The sequence below is a fragment of the Bombus bifarius genome, unplaced genomic scaffold (assembly GCF_011952205.1).
Source record: "Bombus bifarius isolate JDL3187 unplaced genomic scaffold, Bbif_JDL3187 scf7180000008683, whole genome shotgun sequence".
Taxonomy (NCBI): Eukaryota; Metazoa; Arthropoda; class Insecta; order Hymenoptera; family Apidae; genus Bombus; species Bombus bifarius.
In genome coordinates, this window is record NW_022884787.1 from 15,972 (window position 1) to 39,515 (window position 23,544).

At 44.4% G+C, this 23,544-nt stretch overlaps 1 protein-coding gene across 1 annotated transcript; it reads left to right on the forward strand.

The window, feature by feature from the left end:
- Positions 1–17,782: 17,782 nt before the first annotated feature.
- On the forward strand, positions 17,783–19,318 carry LOC117213324. The gene has a single exon (XM_033458684.1). It carries the CDS (start codon positions 17,783–17,785, stop codon positions 19,316–19,318), a length of 1,536 nt encoding a protein of 511 aa, XP_033314575.1.
- The last annotated feature ends 4,226 nt before the right edge of the window (positions 19,319–23,544 follow it).

Here is a 23,544-nt window from a genome sequence, read left to right on the forward strand (position 1 = left end):
AGTATAAATAAACAGACGAAATGACGAGCATGCAGTTCATCGATCGCAGCAGAAGTATTCGGACGCATAAGACGTATATACGGAGTTTTTCGAGATAGCGCGTATTTATTTCGTGAGATGTATTATACCTGGACTTGTGCTTTGTGTTGAATTAATTTCTATGGACAAAATATATATTTAATAAATTGCTCACAAAACAGTTAGTCTATTACTTCGTGATATCCGAAAAGATCAATCCTCCACAGATAGATTAAGTGCTTATGTGTTAAATTGTGCATTTGCAATTTTCTAACTTGTATAGTGGATAACTGTATATAATTTTGCTTAGTTTAAGCATATATGTTTGCTTGCTTAGTTGAATCATTCAAAAAATACAACGTCAGAAATTGTTTCAAGTAGAATTGATTATAAAAAGTGCATATGTCCGAATAGTGGTTTAACAAACCACAATTCAACGACACCACAATTTTTCATCGCTCTCGTATTTTCCGTAATATCATGATAGCAGTAATACATGCACATAACGTGCACCTGAGTCATCTGTGTCCTAATAGCAGAAATAGAAATGAAATGTTAAAATTACACCATTTTGTACGGTGTCATATTGAAAGCTGAAAGCAATTGTCAGGACTTCGTCATAAATGTGAACAATTTTAATACAGTGGCTTGTCAATGCTTCAAAATAATGAGAATCTTAATATGAATCTTCCTGTACTCACAGTTATTAATATGTTGCTTGTCGATCACGAAAATTCTTCTATTTTCACGGATGTCATTTAGAGAGAAACAATTTAATTATATCATGGGTATATTTAGTAATAAATTATGTTAATACAATATATAGTGATTTATCGTACTTCCGTGTACATAGACGGATATCGAAATAAGTTTCAAGTAAATCCGAATACATGTTTTCACCACTTTAATTTACAATTCTGTTATCTTCGTTCAGTTAACGTGCGTTTTTATTTGATAATTTATTATAACATATTATCTTTCCTCCTTTCATTATCTCTTTGGTTATCACATTTGCCAGTAGTCAGTTGTGGTTACTTCAGAAGGAACTAGATCGTCGCTTCACTGCCGAGGAGGACGCGTGGGACCAGTGGCGATCCCAGCTGATCAACGAGGGAGGCAAACATCGAGGCGCGGAGGCGGTCCTCCCAAACTGGGAAACATGGAGAAGCCGCCGCGGCCTCCCGCTCACATACAGGAATACCCAGGTGCTCACTGGACACTGCGTGTTCAGTCAGGATGGCAGTCAGGCGACCGAGAGCTGCTCCATCGCCGTCCCAACGGACCACGACTAGAAGGAGCGGTAGCGCTAGGGGCAATGACCCCCCTAACGCCAAATTCAATAGTCAGGAATTATTAGGACTGGCTCGAACAAGCCAGAGATAACAGGCCAATAACAGAAGTTAATTCATAAGAGGTTCCTGGAGCACTGATGTCATACGCGTAGGATGGTCATCGTGGAGTTTTAGTCGGTAGGATTGTTAGAACAGCGGAGTGTCCATGAAGATTTCTCTACGTACAAAAGGAAGGATCATCGCTTCACTTCGATATCATTTGAATGTTCTCTTTTGTACAAATTATTGCTCGAATGCCAAGAAGACTTGGTAACATTAACGATTGATGAAAAATACCAAACACTTCTACATCATCAACGTCTAATGTCAATGTTTCTTTCAAAAATGAAAATATCAGTGATACAAACTATTACTTGGAAAAAATGAAGAAGTTCAAGGGGATGGAATTTATTCGGTTTTTATTACGCATTGGCTAAATACTTTTTCCAGAATTTCCAGAATAGAAAGAAACGGAAATCTCCTGGAATATTGGATACACGAAAAACATACTTATTCCAATTCTTTTATTCTTTCAGAAATTTTGTTATTCATATTTAGTTGGAATAACTGTAAATTTCTATTGAAACAGTTATTGAAGTTTCAATGTTGAAATATACGATGAAAATGTCTAACGTGGCTCAGAAATCACTAGGATCTCAATTCCTGGATTTTTCATTTTTATATTAGGGACCTAATTTTTATAGCAACTAAACTTTAGTAAAATATCAATTTTTTTGTTATTAAAATTCCGCTAGTCCGCTTGCTGTAATACTCGACTACTCTATTTTTACCTTCGACATTATGCATTAAGATAGCCCCAAATCCTTCTGAACTAGCATCCGTATGTAGTTCTATTGGATAATTGGGGTCAAATATCATTAGCACCGGCTCATTGGTCAGAATAGAAATTACTTTTTGCCTGATTTTTTCGTGTTTATCCGTCCAATTTATGTTCTTGCTACCGGAAGTGAGTGCATACAAAGATTTCATTACCTGTGAGAATTTAGGAACAAATTTTCGAAAGTAAGAAGCTAGACCAATGAATTGCCGGAGCTGTGTGACGGTCGTCGGTGCGGGTAAGGAGCTCAAGGCTTGTACTTTACCTGGGCTTGGACGGACTTCTCCGTTATGAATCACATAACCCAGATAAAGTACTGACGTCTTCAAGAAGGAACATTTAGAGAAATTGAAAGAGAATCCGGCGTTTACGAGGGTATCTAAGACGGTGTTTAATCTTCCTAACGCCTGATCTATCGAGTCGGCAATAATTAGGACGTCATCCAAATAAACAATAACGTATGAATACGCAAGGTCGCCTAGGAGTTTGAAAATGGCTCTCTGAAAGACGGATGGTGCATTCTTCGATCCAAATGGCATCGTCATGTATTCGTATTGACCATCGGGAGTAACGAACGCGGTATATTCAGTCGAATTCGGGTGGATAGGGATTTGGTGGAACCCGCTGGCCATGTCCAGGCTAATAAAGTATTTCGCCCTTTTCAGTCTCGCGATCTGGTCAGCTATGAGGGCAAGGGGGTACCGATCCGCGACGGTGTTTTTATTTAACGCTCGAAAGTCTACACATAATCTATCCGAGCCGTCCTTCTTTTTTACAAGTAATATAGAGCTTGCGAATGGTGAACTACTCGGTCTTATGATTTTTGCTCGGATCAGTTCGCCTATCCTCTCTCGGACTATTCTCCGCTCCTCCTCGCTGAGTCTATAAGGACTTCGTTGCACGGTGACGTTGGGATCAATTAAACGAATTTCTAATTGGCCCGTATTTACACGAGTCCGCGGGAAACCCGTAATAAATGACTCTTTGAATTTTTCGAGAACAGAAATCAATCGATTATCTTTATCGTTACCAACTACATCAGTGTCGACCTCGTTAATGTTGACCGCATCTTCCGCGACTCTGCTACAAGCGTAAACCATTTTTGTCTTACAAATATCGATACTGTTTCGTGTAACATTCACGTCAAAACCTTGGCTCAAAATTTCACGACCAATCATTTTGTTATTCATTTTTGTTATTCATTTTTTTATTCATTTTGTTATTCATATTTAGTTGGAATAACTGTACATTTCTATTGAAACAGTTATTGAAGTTTCAATGTTGAAATATACGATAAAAATGTCTAACGTGGCTCAGAAATCACTAGGATCTCAATTCCTGGATTTTTCATTTTTATATTAGGGACCTAATTTTTATAGCAACTAAACTTTAGTAAAATATCAATTTTTTTGTTATTAAAATTCCACGTTTAAATAGCATTATGCTTTTCATGACCTTAAACATTCTAACGCAAAGGTACATTCTTATGAACAAATTACAGTTCACATATTTTGTTACAGATGTACATATATTTTGTATACATTTGTCACAACTGAATCTTAGGGCTATTCTTCAGATTTTACGGTAATTATTATTATTAGTAGAAAAAAGAAGAATCTGACTGAAAATTTGTCAAATGTAAACTCTCCATTCTGACTTTAATACTATCATTAAAATTGTGCGTTTAATAGAAATCAATCTTTTATTATTTCAAGCTTTCAAAATAATTAACACTGTCATTAAGAGCAAATTATGATATTCCATGTTTTGTTCTAGAAGGGATTAAACGATGGCTTTCTCGAGTCACAATATCGATGAATCCGTCCTAATGGTAAATCGTATCGAATTGCGAGTAGTATGCATGTTGGTTCCTTGGAGTCATGCAAGCATGTCATAATCTAATAGATCTGAATCGACATGAATAACTGATGGTATTACGCAGAATTATTGAACAGAATCACTGCTGCTATTTATTACATTCATGCGTGTACGGAGTGTAACTTGAGTGTACACTTTCGATTGGTGCGGTAGTAATTATTATTGGCCTGGATCGCGTACTTACGAGTGTAAACGCGATCGCCGATACGATAAATCTAAAGAAGGTGTGTGTGTATGAATGAACGACGAATCAATAAGCACTAAGAATAAGTCGCACTCTCTTCATTAGTTTTGCCTTTTCTTTGGTACCGTAAATAAAAGTGTACTCCTATCAATAATAGCCGAATCTCTCCTTCTCTCTCTCTCTCTCTTTCTATGACTATCCTCTTTACACACTTTTCAGGTAATCCAGAGTGAACGTAACCTGTACAAAACCGATGAAGTTAGGATCCAAAGTAAAAATGATAAAGATAAAGTCCGGGCGTTTCTCGCTCAGCTGTTGCTCCTGCCTGTACGTTATGTAGAGGCGTGTAGAGGATTGGTAATTAGAATAATGAGAACTTGCTGTTGCAACTCTACTGTCTAATATGTTTAAAATAATTAAATAAACAAATATAAATAATGCCGTTGAGACGCTCGTACAGTGTGTAATATATAGGTGTAAACGACTCCGAGGTCAGGCAAAAAACCCCTGAAAAGGACCAGCCGGAAGGGCACGATGGACAGACGAAATCCCACGGCTTGTAGGGAGAATCAGCAACGTAGAATAGTTCATCATCAGACATCGTACCGTACGGTTGAAAAACTTCACTCTCAACAAGATCTTAGCACCGCCATGCATCACATCACACGTTACGTTTGTACAATAAGTTCAACACAATGCTGGATTACTCTAACACTCGATATGTTAAACCTCCTCCACCTTGAGCGTTAATTCATTCAAGGTACGCGATATCGACCGATCGGTTTGACCTGACGGGTTGCTCTTTAGTCGATAATTCGCAACATCAGGGGAGAGCGAGTAACCGCCATAGTTACATTCAGAAAAATTTGTACGAATAACGTAATGCTGAAAAACAACGTATGTACATATGATTGGCAATTTTAGAACATACACATATTCATTGTAATTATTTGTAAAATCAAATTATACTAAATATGACAATTATTTATAAAGAAAAAAGTGCAGTTGCATTTTTCTGATGCACCGATGCACGAAAGTGCATAAAATTAGTTGCATATTATGCACCGCCTGATACCATTTAACTTTCACTTATGACATCTTCAATCCTTAAACGTTTAGAAGATACAGCCTAGTTCAGTTGCGTGGAACACTTTGTATATGTGTATATATTTGATTTGGAAACATTATTAAACATTTTTATGGGAAATTGTAATACATATTTATTAATGGCTCATGATTAACATTCATTTAAACAGTATTTATCAGCACCAAATGAAATACTGTACATGTAAGTGCTTTAAATAAGTCGAGATATTATATAATAACTTTGCTGCTTCAATAAAAGAAAGTTAGTAACATTATCACTTCTGCGACATCTATAATCCTATCGATCAAACCTAAAAGAACAAAAAATGGGCTAGATGAGGGAATGGAACCATGAATTCTGTTTTCTGATCTCATGTGTACTGATTTATCGTAATTCAAAATAAAATATCATAAAGGACATAAAATTTAAGAAAGTTCGAATAGATATTTTTTCACCGCAACAATATACCTGTCTTTTAACTTCGTTCAATTAACATACGCCCTTATTCGATAATTTATTACCACCTGTTATAAAACTATCCTTTCTTTATGATCGGCATATACAAAATCTTATTAGATTATTCCTTTGTTGAAAGTTTTTGTTACAAGTAATTATATATTATTATTATTGCTTAGTCCGTGCCTTTCGGCTTTGGATGAACTTTCGGTTTTACATCTGTCTATTTCTCTTCTTATATGTCTACCTCCCCTCTTTTCCACTCTATTCTATTGCACTACCTTGCTTATTCTACCTCTAAAAACTAAAAATTAGAAACTATAAATTAGAAACTAATGACTAAAAAACTATTGCAAAAGTAATTATTTAATACGAACAATATATATTTCTTAACTTCCGTCGCAAAATTTCCAATTCAGTATTAATTTTACACGAGTCTAACCGAAAAAAACGTATGCGATTGCGATTTCGTATATACACTGTTATCGTCTTACACTATTTTTAATTTCGTCCAATGTATCTCAGAAAATAAAAAATACACAGTAATCTCCAAGCGATCACAATGTTTCTCAACTTCTGACAATAAGTGTATTTTAAATTTATTTTTATTGCTCAAATTTGGCCCATATATCAGTCTCTCAAGAGCTTGAATTATCAAACAGATTTCGGATACGGGGAAAGATAATACATTCAAGTTCCCCAGATACCAAACAGGGGAGATAAAGTTGCAGATTGCGCCGTTGTTATGCCGACGAACTAGAGGAATAATGGGTGCGCAGACCCAACGATTAATTTAAAAGCATGTACAACACGTTAAAAACTGAAAGAGTGAAGTTTTTTACATTCAACCCACAGGCGGAGAACCATATAAATATCATTGTAAAAATTATGTGTGAGGACCACTTTCCGCATAACGTCTTCGAAGAACTAGTTTTAACATCATTCAGGTCAAAGTCGTTAAAATAAACAGATTCGAAACTAAGCATCTTCAACAAAACAATAACAAACTCGACACGTTCAACATGAAATTATCACTTGGAAGTGTGACAATGAGTCTGTTCCAGAGGCACTATATGCTCGGCAAGTTAGTGACACGAGAAATATACAGGAAATCCCAAAGACTACAATACAAGAACTCGAAGAACCGATTTGGAGTGAACTGTAACAATAAAAAAGTAGAATACGGTGCGTAAAGTGTGTTGGGCGATCACACTCCGAACTTATGATAAACAGATATACAGTCGTGACCGAGCAAACGAAGAACAGGAAGTTAGGCCCTATACAGAAGATATTCGATTCATTTAGAAATCAAGAAATGTGCTGAAATGACAGAGAGTGGAAGAAGAGTAAAATAAACTCCACCTGATCAAAGTAATCCCTCGCCTCAATAGAGCGCATAATGAGTATGGACACCATGGTGAACCTCATGCAGAACATAGACGTTTTCAAGGAATTGTTTCATGTTCATTTGACGGAGATGAACGCATTATCGCTAAGATGGATAAACTTTGACAGATTTACCACTAGTGACTTTAGACGTCTAACAAACTTCGCAATTGCGAAATTCAACACCGCTTGCCTCTAATAATCGTAAGTTACCACTGCTGCAGCCCCTGCAAGCTCACTCGTTTGAGGTGGTCCTGCTGGCAAAGACGAAAGTCACGGAGAGGCATAAGGTGCAGTTCAAGGGTCTTCGTTTCGAAAGAGTGTGACCATCTGAACTGGAAATTCGGGGGCGGAATCGATTTATCATTTAATTTATTCCGATTAGCATATCATTTAACTTTGAAGCGATAATCACTAGCCGAACAGACAAGGGGAAAATGGAGCTTTCAGTTGTCACGATAAACCTAGCAAATAAAACGCGGCTTTTCATATATTCTGTTTATTCTACTTATTTTATTTTATTTTATTTTTATTTCTGTTTATTTTATCTTTTCGAAAAACTACATCCGAGCGATACAATTTTTGCATCTTCCGTGGTGATTATAACGCGAAACATGTTCCCTGGAGCAGCACGTTAAATAATAACAGAGACGAGAACCTGTGACACTGGTTTAAAGAGTGACAGCTGGATCTGGTTCTTCAGTTCAGTGACGCTGATTTTGATGGAATTTGATTTGTCGAGGTGCAGTCGTTCTTGGATTTGGTACTCGCGGGAAAGCTGGATATTTTTCTGCACCGAGCCATCAGAATTTGATATCCTTGTCCACGAGGATAAGAACACTGAGATAACAGTCACGAAGAGATCGTCCTCCAGACCATAAATAATAATATCCTTTCGGCCCTCAAAGCCTCCATTCCAGCTCCCACATGGGATTTCAATTGCGTTGAGAGATATCTGGACTTCCGCTTCGGAGGTTTGCTATGAGACAAACACAGAATCTCCCGCATCTTCAATCGGCTGATGAAGCGCTTCGGTACACTATGTTACTCTATCCCATCGTTCATCGAACACGCAAGTGCTATAAAGCCATAAAAAGGCGTATCAGGAAGGCTCCTGATAGATCCCCGAGATCTCTGGATCTAGAGAATTAAAGATTCCTAAAGCATGTTTCCGCAAGTTAGATGAGTGCTAGGCAACAGGGCTAACCTCTTGATTGGCGCCCTCAAATGTTCTTCAGACGATTCTCACCGTCTTCCACAGTTGAACAATTTCCTCGTTTAGTGTGACAAAGCAGAAGATGCATCGTTACTGGTAACAAGCCGACAAATAAGTCGAGATAGTGAGGACTCCGATGCCGCCGGCTCCCCTGAACTTATTATATGACATGCCAAGAATAAACGTGTACGCAACTCGTGTTTCCGTTATTCACGATCGTGTGCCGTGACTTCCTTTCAAGTTATAAACTGTTCTTTGTACAGGTATTTAATTACTATTGTGCTCGCGTGCTATTTCATCACTTTAAACTTGTTAAACTTTTATCACTTGTTACAAAATCACTTGTTACTTGTATGTAGCCGAAACATTCTTTGTCTGGTCTCCTTTCTACCGCGTGGTAAGCTTCGTGAATCCCACAAGACTACTGGGAACAAATTTTGAGAGTGTGCGCCGAAATGTGTGTGATGATATTCTCAGATCCCAAATTTCATAATCTTGAAAATTCAATTTTTCGTTGAGTAGGGGCCACTGGAACAAAGTCTGTAGTTTCACCCGAGGAAAAAGGGTTGGTAACCGCTGCGGCTCAGATGTCTCAGAGAATTATTTCACATCGGTAGATTCATTAACGATTCAATTTAAGTTTCTGAATGGGAAAAGATTATAAGGCTTCGATATCTTCAACGCAGTATCGATATAGCTCCCGCAAAGATACACATTCTTCTTCACCTTGGTCTTTAATGAAATTTTGAACGTGCGTATTTTCCCAAGATATGGAAGATGGGGAATGTGATTCCCTTGCTGGGAGAGGGTATGAACAAACCTAATCCAACCAGGTACAGATCAATGAGTTTGCTGTTTGCAGAGTATCCATTAGTAAGGTCTTTGAGAGGGCGATACAGAGACTCATACTGTTTCATTGTAGAGAGGCTTCCATTCCTGCCGATCAACAATTTGGCTTCCGGCTCAAATACAGTAAGGTCCACGCAACAATAATATTCGTGTCAGACGTCCGCTGGTAGCAAAACTCTACTCATAGACCTGGAAATTTTGACATGTTTGGATCGAGCGGCTTGCTGTAAAAGCTGATAAGATACGGTTTCCTTAAACATCTAATTCGGGTGATTTGGTCCAGAATCTCTGAAAGTTGTCTCATTGGATGGCAAGCTTGAATGTCGTCTTCGGAGTGAATGACGGGCTGTAACAGGGAACGTTCAACACCTCCAACCTGGTTAATTTGTATTTTATTCGTAATTTGAGCCTGTTCCGTCTCAATAGCAACTTTAATGGTCTCCTGATTTACGCGACGGAAATGTATTCGTCCAAAATTAATTTCCAAGCTACAGGAAGTTCTCGATCGCCTTATGGTTTACTGTGGTAACTGAAAGTTCCGTATAAATACTAGAAAGTGCGAATCTATCCCTTTCGGACTGTGCATGTCTAGACATTTAAATTTTAACCGTGATGTGACTCGACATTCTCGCTGGTTTCTTATCACCGGCAATAGCCCCTATCCGTTCGGCATAAGAAAATGGTCAAACATCCCGATATATATTTGTATTGCAAATTACAGATTACACAGCACATTAAGATACAAACGTAAAATAAATCAGAAAAGACTTTTATAGGAAATAATGGTTCGTTCTTCTCAAAACATTTCTGCGCAAAGTGTAGTCTTCTTTTGTACAAATTGCTGGCAATAATCCTATCCTGATTTATGCCTGTCCGATTTGGTTCAATGTCACAACGAGCCAGATGGATCAGCTCAGGCATTTCAAACGGAGATGTCCGAGGCATTGCATGGGGCTGTATCGTTCGAGCTATTTCACATACCAATACAAATATTTTATATAATTTTATTTACTATATACAAATTACACATAGCTTTTAAATTCCTTGTGTCTGTAGGACGCGGTGAGAATGCCATGAATTGACCTGTTTATGTTAGAAATAGCGAAGAATCATAGAGGCAAAGTACATCTAATCGTCGATCAACTTTGATGGAGATTTATCTGATCCAAATCATTACTTATATCATTCTTTAAAATGAATTCAACGTGAGAGAATGCACCATATATTTTCCTCTTCAGGATTAATATTTCAATAAAACCATGCATAAACCATGATAAATAATTTACGACTGCAACTATAATGCATTTTTATATGCTACTGAGAACACCTACAATTCGTTATATGCAGTGTGATGGATCCTTGCGAAGGAGATAGCATTTGTTAGTTGTTTGATATTTGTATTAATATAGAGATGTAAGGATACTAGTGGTTTAGCACGGGAATTGCTGGAAATTTTAAGAATAATCACCATTTTGGGCAACTTGTCTGAAAGCTAATTTCTCTACGATTTGGATGATGTTGAAATATGTTGTAAGGCAACGTCGTGGACAATTTTTTCCTATATATATAACTGGCGATCGTTAGTTTACAAATTATGTACAAACAATGTACAAAACGAAACTACCGATCAGCTTCGTTAATAGGTTATATTAACACTCTTGCTCCTAACGCCGGCTATATCCGGCATGTACGATGTGACGCGATAAAATCTTTTGTTCTTTGTGACTGCAAGACGGGTTACATTCGAGACTTTATTATTTATACGGAGGCTGGTAGTACTATAGCGTCCGAACATAAAGACTGCAGTAAATTAGGAAATATTGTAATGCCCCACCTAGAATCATATTTAGATAAAGGTCACTCCCTTTACGTCGACAATCGGTACATTTACACAAAAATTTTACAAATGCGTGTGGCACCGTAAAAAAGAGGAGAAAAGGAATACCAGAAATGAATGAAAAATTACAAAAAGGAGAAGCATGCTTTCGCTCGTCTGCAAATATATTAGCCATAAAATGGCACGATAAAAAAGAGATTTTCATAATATCAATAATACATACAGAAGAATTCATGGATATAGCAAAACACTACAGTGCACAAGAAATGTTACAGGAACCATCTTATATACACGGCTATAATAAATTGATGGCTGCTGTAGACATGTTCATCAGCACTATAAATTCTACTCGCAAAACAACGAAATGGTACAAAAAATATTTCCATATGATTGATACGTGTTTATGGAATTCATATTGTCTGTACAAATTGAAAATCAACAAAACAATATCAAATGCGAAATTTCAACTGAAATTAATAGATCAAATTTTAAATCAAATAAAAGTGGATCAAATTTATACCCATTAAATAAGTTTATATCTTTTATATAGAAATTATGAGTACATTGTTTTAAAGAAAAGTCCCTTTTCTTCAAAGGTAAACTGTCCACGCGCAATGTGTACACTTTCGGCGCGGGGTCCACTTTAGTGGCGGTGCTACGGCTGACCGAATCGCCGTAGCAAAAGGGTTAATACCGTCTGGAGAATCCCAGGGCTGGCTGTCTCTGACCAAAGCAGCTGGACTTGGTGCCCGCGCGTGAAGGAAATAATAGTGCAGTGCAAGTACAAGTGCGTGACTAGTGCCGCCGTTACGCCATCGGACTTAGTGTCTGTGCGCGGAAAACAATACGCCGCTGGGACTTAGCCGCGTATATCTACGTTACCGACGGTGGAATAAGTTACCGACGGTGGGACAAATTACCGACGCCGGGACAAGTTACCGACGGTGAGACAGGTAACCAACGGTGGGATAACTCACCGACGGTGGGACTTACCGAAGGCGGCGGTAGCGAAAGCGCCGACATTCCGGGGGAAAAAGGTTAAAAGAGGGAAAAGGAAAAGAAAAAGGATCAGAATGGCTACGAAGGGTCAATTCCCAACTGCTACAAAAGCAAGAGTGGTTCTCCAACCACTGAAAACGCAAAAGGTGGAGGGGAAAAGCCCGGTGCAGGAGAAAAGAAAGGGAACAGAGGAGAAAGAAAAAGGGGAAGAGGCGAAGCAGCAGCAATCGCCTGCAGCAGCAGACGAACCCCGCACTGTGCCCGATCTAAGAGCACAGGCAGGGGAAATAGAGAAGGGCGTATTAGCCTTCTGTTTGGACCCAAACAAGAAGGTTAACAAAGAGCAAACAGCAACTATCATGCGGTATTTCCGAGATATGAGAGGAATAGTGGAAGAACTCCTACTCCACAATAGCTACCTCACCGGGAAGTTGGACCAGAGCACCGGCGCGGAGAAGAAAGAAATGGCGATACTGAGTGCCGTCAACAAGACGCTACAAACTAGCAAGCGGCTTGAAACGGCAGTCAAAACAAGGATGGAGCCAAAGCAGCCCTCCTATGCGGAAAAGGTAAAGATGAAGAACAGTATGGTGGGACAAATCGCGGTCAACCCACCTACAAATGCGGTGATAATACGACCGGAGTCGTCAGAATCTGAGATAAAAACGAGCGAGGAAGCACGGGAGGCAGTCTTCACGCTGGTGAACGCACGTAAAAGGGGTATCCAGATCACCGCAGTGAAGATGATCAGCGGAAACGGACTAGTCGTGGAAACGGCGAACCCCGAAGGCCTAAAAGCGTTCACGGAGAACGCCAAGTTAAAGGAGGCCGGCTTAAAAACCAGCACGCCGCAGAGGAGGTTGCCCCGGGTAATATTATACGATGTTCCACGGGAAATGCCGGAGAAGGAAATAACGGGCTGCATCAAGAAGCAGAACCAGGAGAGACTGACAGATGAAGACGTCGGAGCCATTAAATTCTGCTTCAGAACAGGCCGCAAGGACTCCCAGGAAACTAACTGGGTACTGGAAGTACCCCCCCCCCCCCCTCAGGTAAGAGATAAATTACTAACCGGCAAGATATTCATCTCGTGGAACGCTTGCCGGGTTCAGGATTACATAGCCGTCAGCCGCTGTTACAAGTGCCAAGGCTATGGGCACGTGGCAAAATACTGCCGCTTGGGCTACGAAATCTGCGCACACTGCGCAGAAAGCGGACATAGCACGAAAGAGTGCACAAACAAAAACAAGAACGCCGGCTGCGTCAACTGCAAGAAGGCAGGGAAAAAAGGCGATCATGCGGCCTCTAATCTAGACTGCCCTATGTACAAGAAGGCGTTGGAAATAAGCATTTCTCGTACCACGTATGAATAAAGCCCCGAGCAAGAATGGAAGAGGACATGGGAGTAGAAGGGGTATAAGGATCCTGCAGCATAATATGCAGCGGTCCAAAACCGTCCCCCACGAAATCAGGACGCAGATGGAAGCTGATGGCGATGAAATCTTGCTAATGCAAGAGCCATACAGCATCGACGGGAAAATACCCGGACTTGGAACAGGAATTTCGATCGCCTGTCGAGGATCGAAGTGCGACCCACCAATGGCAGCAGTAGGAGTCAAGTCGAAGGAGCTAACGCCGCTCGAAATCGCCGGACTATGCACAACGCACTGCGTTTGTGTACAAGTGGGCGATGGAGAGACGGAGATATACTTCGTCAGCCAGTACTTTCCGCCGACCGAGAATATCGAAGTCGGCCTCGAGCAATTAGACAAGGTACTGAACAGGCTTAGAGGGAAGAAGGCCATCATTGGCCTGGACTCCAACGCCAAATCACCGCTGTGGTGCAGTAAGGCCATCGACGACAGAGGTGAGGCCTTGCAGGCTATCATCGCACAATATAACCTCCACATCCTCAACCAACCGGGACAGGCTCACACATTCGAAACAACGCGAGGGCGATCGAACATAGACGTGACTATGGCGACTCCGAAAGCTATACCGCTCGTGAAGGAATGGAGAGTACACGAGGACGGAACCTCCAGCGATCACAGAATACTGGAGACGCGTCTTGATTTTAACGAAGGGAGTACTCCGCCGCAGCTTCAGGAGAGAAGATACAACACTCGGCACGCCAACTGGGAGGTTTTTCAAAGAGTGATCATAGAGGAGAAGGAGACACTCCGAGAGACAACCCCCCGGCAGCCGAACGAGGTTGAACGAATGGCCGAGCAGATGCAGGAAGTCCTCATAAGAGCCTGCGATGCTGCCATTCCGAGGAAGAAATGGTACCACAGATCGGTGCCGTGGTGGACGCCTGAGCTCACACGAGCAAAGAGGGGAGTCTACCGGGCAAGGAGGAAATACCAGGGGACCAGGGACCCCGCAACGAGGGAGCAGGAGAAGCTGCGGTATAGAGAAATTAGAATGGAGTACGTAAAGGCAATCACCAAGGCCAAGATACGCAGCTGGAGAGACTTCGTAACAAAGGAGGGCAACGCAGAACCCTGGGGCATAGCCTACCGAACGGCAACGGGCAAGCTAAGAAGGGAAGAAATAGTGTCGACTCTGCAGACGCCACAAGGGGAAACCTCCAACTGGCGAACGACTGCGGCGGCGATGCTGTCCGCCCTACTACCCGACGACGAGGAAGAAACGGACACGCCGGAGCAGACAGCGATCAGACGCGAAAGTACAACCCCTCCGAATGTCGAGGACACCCCAGATTTCCGCTACGAGGAACTCAGCGGCGCCGTAAAGCGACTAACGAAGGGGAAATGTCCTGGACCCGACCTAGTCGAGGCCGAAGTAAATCAACGCGCCTGGGGTGGAATCCATCAGGAACACCTCAAGATCATGAACAGCTGCCTCACCTGGGGAGTCTTCCCGAAAATTTGGAAACTGGGGAACGTCATCGCTATCCCGAAGGGACCAGAACGGGATAAAAGTAGCCCGAAGTCCTACAGACCGATTTGCCTACTATCAATGGTGGGCAAATTACTGGAAAGGCTGATGGCTACCGGGATGGCAACTATATTCCACGACCACGTCTTAACCTCGGACAGGCAGTACGGCTTTCGTCCCGGAAGATCTACAGTGGACGCGATCACAAAATTCCGCGAGATAGTCGAGCGAATGAGCGCGGAAAAGTACGTATTCGCAATCGCACTCGACATATCAGGAGCATTCGATAACGTGTGGTGGCCCAACGTGATGCACGAGCTGAAGAGAAGAGACTGCCCCGCCAATCTATATCGACTGACGAGGAGCTACTTTTCGGACAGAGCCGTGCGAATCGCTGGGAAAAATGACATCGTCAGCAAGCCCGTTACGAAGGGATGCCCGCAGGGGTCGGTACTGGGCCCAAGCTTTTGGAACCTAATATTCGACGACCTGCTAGCCGAACTTACGACAAGCGCGACAGAGTGTGAACCGGTCGCGTACGCGGATGATATAGTGATCCTGGTCGCAGGAAACGCGAGGACCGAACTGCAAGAGAAGGGACAAAATATAGTCACGCGCGTTGCTACTTGGTGCGCCAAGAAGAAACTCTCGCTATCGGCGGAGAAAACTGAGATGATACTCGTCAAGGGCAAGCTGGATGCGGAAAGACCACCGATCATCAAGATCGATGGCAGAAGCATAAAGATGAAACAGGCGATCAAGTACCTGGGAGTGTATCTGGAAAGCGGCCTGAAAATAAACAGGCATGTACACGAGACCACGGAAAAGTGCCAGAAATTATTCAACAGCCTCGCGAGAGTGGCCAAGGCAAAGTGGGGACTCGGACACGCGGCCATGCGTACCCTGTACAAAGGGCTGTTCGAACCTATAACCACATACGCCGCAGCCGGCTGGAGCGACCTGCTGAAAGGCAAAGCAAAGAGCAGACTCATAAGATCGCAGAGGATGGCACTCCTCCGAGTGACAAAGGCCTACAGGACAACATCAACAGAGGCCCTCCAGGTCATCGCCGGAGCCATCCCGATCGACCTCCTCATCGAAGCCCGAGCAAGGAAATACCGATGGAAAAAAGGCCAAGACGACGCGAGCAGCGAAAAGGAAATCGCCAGGCAAGCAATAGAGAAGTGGCAGGAACGCTGGCAGACCACTAGCAAGGGAAGAACGACCTATGCGTACTTCAACAGCATTAAGGACAAGCTTGAGAATCGCTGGGTAAGACCCGACCACTATATGACACAGGCTACAAAGGCAAAGGCGGGCCTGCAGGCAACAAAAGCGCAGAATTCTGAGAGAGGGGCAGAGGCGACAACCCCTAAAAACGGGAATACTAGCGTTACGTCAGGAAAATTAAACAGCTCTGAAATCAAGACGGCGGCTGATGGAGACAAAAAAGACACGATGGAGGAGCTGCGGCCAATACTCGATATAAGGGAACAGGCCGGGTATATAGAAAAGATGGAGCAAACCGTAACAATTACGCGATACTTCAAGGATATGAGAGGCATCGTGGAGGAGCTCCTGCTCCATAACAGATATTTAGACAGAATATTAAGCGTTGTAAGCAAGTCGCTGCAAGTCAGCAAGTGAACAAATATACTCCGCGCAAAACAATGTCGCTGCTGTATGCAACCATCGAATTTGAATTTCCCGGCTCTCCCACGACCTGTATAAATAAACGAATGCGATCGCGAGCGATACACTACATATAGAGCATCGCAGCGTATCGCAGAGTACATATCAAGTATCTAACAGTAACAGACGGGTTCAAACGACCACGAGGAGACCAACTGGGTAATAGAAGTACCCCCCTACCAGATAAGGGAAATACTTTTAACTGGAAAAATTGCTGAATCTTGGAATACATGTAGTTGATAAATATTTGTGTTGCTGTCAGTTGCTGTACAAGGTGCAAAAATTGTGGGGAGCATGAGGCGGGTATGGGTTCCCGGGGCATAGGACCATGCCCTGGGAAACCCCGATGGATCTGATGTTCTGTTATAGTAGGGTAGTGGCTGCTCGGTGCCCTTGGCACCAGTCAGTTCGCCGATCCGGTGCGGAGAATTTCGGAGAAGTTGGTGGGCCCATGCCTGTCAAGACCACTCACCTCACCTTCTCGCGGGGCTCCCTGTCACCCTGCACCGGCTTTGACCGGGGCAGGGTGCGAAAGAGTGAGTGGCACCAGGACGGAGACTTCGTTCACCACCTCGGCGAACTAAGAAAAATAAATATGGACAGAGAGAATACGAATAACAAAGTTTACGGTACAGGGGAGGGATACCCCAGTACCGGCGCAGTCGTGGGTGGTGAAGTGGGCCCCACTGCGTCGTTATCTCGCGACCACGGCCGTTCGAGGGTGGATCGCCAGGCCCCCGGACGTGTTTCTGCGCCTGGCGAGGCGATGGAGGACAACAGGATGGAGACTACGGAGGAATCTCCGAGGAGGGTGACGAGACGTTCGCTGAGAACCGTGGACAGGTCGGAGTGCGTCTTTCTCGCACCGGCCATGTTGGACGATGGCACGTCACCGATGGCGGGGGGATCGAGGGGGGAGCGAGGTCCGACGACGAGGAGTCGGTCGCCTCGATCGCCTCGCGCTCGTCGCTGGCTTCAGCGGCGTCCAAGGGTAAGAAGAGGAGGATAGCAATCACAACCCCGGACGTGTCCGAAGAGTTAGCGAAGCAAATAAGGACGAGTTCGGCCGCGGACGTCAGCGCGGGCCTGATGATGCACGTCTCCGAGAACATGCGGGTTGCGACGACGTCGTCCAACCTCAAGGGGACGTACATCAGATCCCTGAAGGACGCTGCGAGCTATATCACCGCCGCCTGGAAGACGGAATCCTCGAGGAGGACGAGGCCAGCGCGGGACAGCGACAACGTAGACACGAGGCTGTCCGTGCTGGAGGAGGAAAACGCAGCCCTCCGCCAAGAACTGAGGAGATTGGCTGCTCGCGCTCACGAGTGCCCGCGGTGCACCGGCGCGTTGTCCGAGTACGACCGTCCTCCGCCGGAAGGCGGGAGCGACAGGGCACGACTAGATGCCCTGGAGACGGTAGTCCGAGAGCTAGGATCCTCTATTCTCAGAACCATAGAGGAGCGTTTCGGGGGTACACGACGGCAACACACTCCCGAAGCACGTCCGAGCAAGGACCGCTCCGCCGATCTCCGCGCCGCCCAAACGACGTCGCTCCCGAGGGAGCAGGAGGGTGGGGAGTGGAAATTGGTGGAGGCGAAGAAGAAGAGGAGGAGGAGGAAGAAGACGAACGGGACGAAGACAGCCGTCGCCGCTGGAGAAGAGGCGGCGAGGAAAGGGGCGACCGCGCCACCACCGACGCTGGCACGCCAGCAGCAGACCCAGCCCGGTAGGACGACAGGCGCGCCGAAAGCGAGCGCCCCCGCAACGCAGAGAGGACCACCGCAGGCACCCAAGCTGGTCACGCCCCCTCGCGCACCGCGAACATCCGCGGTGACCTTGACGCTGAGCGAGGGAGCGAGGATGTCGTACGCCGACGTCCTGGAAGCAGCCAGAGCGAAGGTTCCGCTCTTGGAGCTCGGCGTGGAGCGGGTGGAGATGAAGAAGGCGATGACGGGCGCCATTATCATCAAAGTCCCTGGAGACAGGGACAGGGGAAAGGCGACGCTGCTGGCGACGCGTCTGGTCGAGGCGCTGGACCCGACGGCGGTGAGAGTCGCCACGCCGACCAGGATGGCGGAGCTACGCGTGACCGGGATAGACATCTCGGTCAAGAAGGAGGAGCTGCAGAGAGCACTGGCCTCGGCGGCAGGATGCGGCAGCGCGGAGGTGCAGGTGGGCGAGATCGGCGCCACCAGAGGCGGCCTCGGGTCGGCATGGATTAAGTGTCCGGTGGCAGGAGCCCGCAAGCTGGCCCAGGCAGGGAAGATAGCCCTGGGCTGGTCAACCGCGAGGATAAGGGCCATCCCGAAGCGGCCGCTGCAGTGCTTCAGGTGCCTGGAACTGGAGCACGTACGCGCCACCTGCGTATCCAGCGAAGACCGAGGGCACCTGTGCTACAGGTGCGGCGGGAGCGGACACCGCGCCAGAGGCTGTCCCGCCTCTGCTCCCAAGTGCCCCCTGTGCGAGTCGCTCGGGGCGCCCGCGAATCACAGGATGGGCGGGGAGGCATGCGCCCCGCCGAAAGTCAAGAGGAAGAGACCGATCCGCCAACCAACAGCAGCAGCCGCGGAAGGGACACCGGGAAGCACCGCCAAACCAGCAGCGGCGGATGGCTGGGAGGAGGCCATGGAGGTCACCGCATAATTCAAGCGCCTCCTGCAATGCAACCTCGGTAGGTCGAGAAGAGCGCAAGATCTGCTCTTCCAGACCATCCGGGAGAACGATGTCGCCCTCGCGGCGGTGGCCGAGCGCATCGCGTTCCCGATTCGCCCAACTGGGTCGGGGACCTGGATGGATCCGCGGCCATAACGTGGACGTCAGCCTCGAGCGTCCTGCTGGACGGTGGCAGCGGCTTCGTCGCGGTCGAGTGGCAGGGAGTAGCGGTGATGGCGGTATACGTCTCCTCCAACATCGACCTGGCCGCGTACGGGGACTTCCTGGATCGGGTCGGCGAGTGCGTCGGAAGATGCCTTCCCCGCCAAGTACTCGTCCTCGAGGACTTCAACGCCCACTCGACGCAATGGGGAAATCCCAGGACCAACTCTCGAGGAAGGATGCTCATCGATTCGGCAGCGGGTCTGGGGCTCCTGCTGGTGAACCGCCAGCCAGTTGGCTCTGAACATCCGGGAGGAGGCGAAGAAGGAGACATGGGAGCGATGGCGCTCTCAGCTGATCCAGGACGACGCCGTGCGGCCGCACCGGGCTGTTCGCGCCGTGCTTCCCAACTGGGAAGCCTGGAGGGATCGAGGCGGAGTGCCGCTGACCTTCAGCATGACGCAGGTGATCACCGGCCACGGAGTATTCGGCGAGTACCTGCTGAGGATTCGGCGAGAGGCGACGTCAATCTGCCACCACTGTGAGGAAGACGAGGACACGGCGCAACACACGCTGGAGTTTCGTCCGGCGTGGGCGGAACCACGGCGCGTCCTACAGCTCGAAATCGGCGAGAGCTTAGCCCCCGAAGCGGTCGTCGCGGCCATGCTCAGAGGGCGCCAGCAGTTCGTCGTCGTCCGCACCTACTGCGAGCAAGTCATGCTGGCGAAGGAGCGGGCGGAAAGAAACCGGGAACGAGCGCGCGATCCGTCCAGGACGTTGCAGCAACAGAGGAACATAACACGCCACAGGGGCGCGACGCCGCCAACGTCGCCGCCGCGGCCACCTTAGGAGCGTGAAGCACCACGAAGAGGCGTCAGGGGGCGTGGTCCCCCCTAGCGGCCCAAGAAGAGCAGGACGCCTCCCTTCGAGAAAAGGGGAGATAGACGCCCGGGGGTAACCGGTAGTAATTCGGGAGAGACCCCGGGTGCACCTCGAACCAGGCGTCAGGACAGACCACCGTGGAGTTTTAGTCGGTAAGAGTCCGACACTATCCGCCAGCGGGTGTCCATAAGGATTTCTCCACGATAAAAAAAAAAAAAAAGTGCAAAAATTGTAGAAATCAGGAACAAACAATACACCGTTTCATGCGCTAATAAGCGCTTACCCAATATTAATATTTGGAGATTCAATCTTGCACACTTTTCAATAATGAGAAAAGTTATATTTTCACAGAGCTGCAAGTTGTCATATTCAATTACACATAAATAATACGCAATTGAAGATACAAACATTGCAGCGATACACGTGTGACTTAGAAGGGAACAAAATTGCAGAAGTTCCTTCTGTATTAGTAGCTTATGGAGTCATTACTGAATGGTTTAAAATTGGAAAATCTATTCGTCCAGCACATAATACTGCACCACCTGAGTAGAGAACAAATAGAAAGAATAGAACTGAGTTGCTGTCAGTTGCTGTGCAAGCTGCAAAAATTGTAAAAATCAGGAACAAACAAAACACCGTTTCATGCGCTAAAGAGCGCTTACCCTATATTAATATTTGGGGATTCAATGTGGCACACTTTTCAATAATGGGAAAAGTTATATTTTCCCCGAGCTACAAGTTGTCATATTCATTACACATAAATAATGCGCAATTGAAAATACAAACATTGCAGTGATACACGTGTGACTTCCAAGGGATCGAAATTGTCGAAGTTCCTTCTTTACCAGTACCTTATGGAGTCATTTCTGAATAGCTTAAAGCTGGAAAATTTATTCGACCAGCACATAATAATACGACTCCTAATTACAGAACAAATAGAAAGAATAGAACTGAGTTGCTGCCAGTTGCTGTGCAAGGTGAAAAAATCGTAGAAATCAAGAACAAATAAAACACCGTTTCATGCATGAAAGAGCGCTTACCCAATATTAACATTTGGGGATTCAATCTTGCACACATTACAATAATGGGAAAAGTTATATTTTCCACGAGCTACAAGTTGTCATATTCAATTACACATAAATAATACGCAATTGAAAATACAAACATTGCAGCGATACACCTGTGACTTCCAAGGGATCAAAATTGTCGAAGTTCCTTCTTTACCAGTAGCTTATGGAGTCATTTCTGAATAGTTTAAAGCTGGAAAATTTATTCGACCAGCACATAATAATACGACTCCTAATTAGAGAACAAATAGAAAGAATAGAACTGAGTTGCTGTCAGTTGCTGTGCAAGCTGCAAAAATTGTAAAAATCAGGAACAAACAAAACACCGTTTCATGCGCTAAAGAGCGCTTACGCTATATTAATATTTGGGGATTGAATGTTGCACACTTTTCAATAATGGGAAAAGTTATATTTTCCCCGAGCTACAAGTTGTCATATTCAATTACACATAAACAATACGCAATTGAAGACACAAACTTTGCAGCGATACACGTGTGACTTCCAAGGGATCAAAATTGTCGAAGTTCTTTCTTTACCAGTAGCTTATGGAGTCATTTCTGAATAGTTTAAAGCTGGAAAATTTATTCGACCAGTACATAATAATACAACTCCTAATTAGAGAATGAATAGAAAGAATAGAACTGAGTTGCTGCCAGTTACTGTGCAAGGTGAAAAAATCGTAGAAATCAAGAACAAATAAAACACCGCTTTATGCGCCAAAAAGCGCTTACCCTATATTAATATTTGGGGATTCAATGTTGCACACTTTTCAATAATGGGAAAAGTTATATTTTCCCCGAGCTACAAGTTGTCATATTCAATTACACATAAATAATACGCAATTGAAGACACAAACTTTGCAGCGATACACGTGTGACTTCCAAGGGATCAAAATTGTCGAAGTTCTTTCTTTACCAGTAGCTTATGGAGTCATTTCTGTATAGTTTAAAGCTGGAAAATTTATTCGACCAGCACATAATACTGCAACACCTGAGTAGAGAACAAATAGAACGAATAGGACTGAGTTGCTGCCAGTTGCTGTGCAAGGTGAAAAGATCGTAGAAATCAAGGACAAACAAGACACCGTTTCATGCGCCAAAAAGCGCTTACCCTATATTAATATATGGGGATTCAATGTTGCACTCTTTTCAATAATGGGAAAAGTTATATTTTCGCCGAGCTACAAGTTGTCATATTCAATTACACATTAATAATACGCAATTGAAAATACAAACATTGCAGTGATACATGTGTGACTTCCAAGGGAACAAAATTGCAGAAGTTCCTTCTGTATTAGTAGCTTATGGAGTCATTACTGAATGGTTTAAAATTGGAAAATCTATTCGTCCAGCACATAACACTCCAACACCTGAGTAGAGAACAAATAGAACGAATAGGACTGAGTTGCTGCCAGTTGCTGTGCAAGGTGAAAAAATCGTAGAAATCAAGAACAAATAAAACACCGTTTCATGCGCCAAAAAGCGCTTACCCAATATTAATATTTGGGGATTCAATCTTGCACACTTCTCAATAATGGGAAAAGTTATATTTTCACAGAGCTGCAAGTTGTCATATTCAATTACACATAAATAATGCGCAATTGAAGATACAGGCATTGCAGTGATACACGTGTGAGTTCCAAGGGATCAAAATTGTCGAAGTTCCTTCTTTACCAGTAGCTTATGGAGTCATTTCTGAATAGTTTAAAGCTGGAAAATTTATTCGACCAGCACATAATAATACAACTCCTAATTAGAGAATGAATAGAAAGAATAGAACTGAGTTGCTGCCAGTTGCTGTGCAAGGTGAAAAAATCGTAGAAATCAAGAACAAATAAAACACCGTTTCATGCGCTAAAGAGCGCTTACCCAATATTAATATTTGGGGATTCAATCTTGCACACTTTTCAATAATGAGAAAAGTTATATTTTCACAGAGCTGCAAGTTGTCATATTCGATTACACATAAATAATACGCAATTGAAAATACAAACATTGCAGTGATACACGTGTGACTTCCAAGGGATCAAAATTGTCGAAGTTCCTTCTTTTCCAGTAGCTTATGGAGTCATTTCTGAATAGTTTGAAATTGGAGAATCTATTCGAC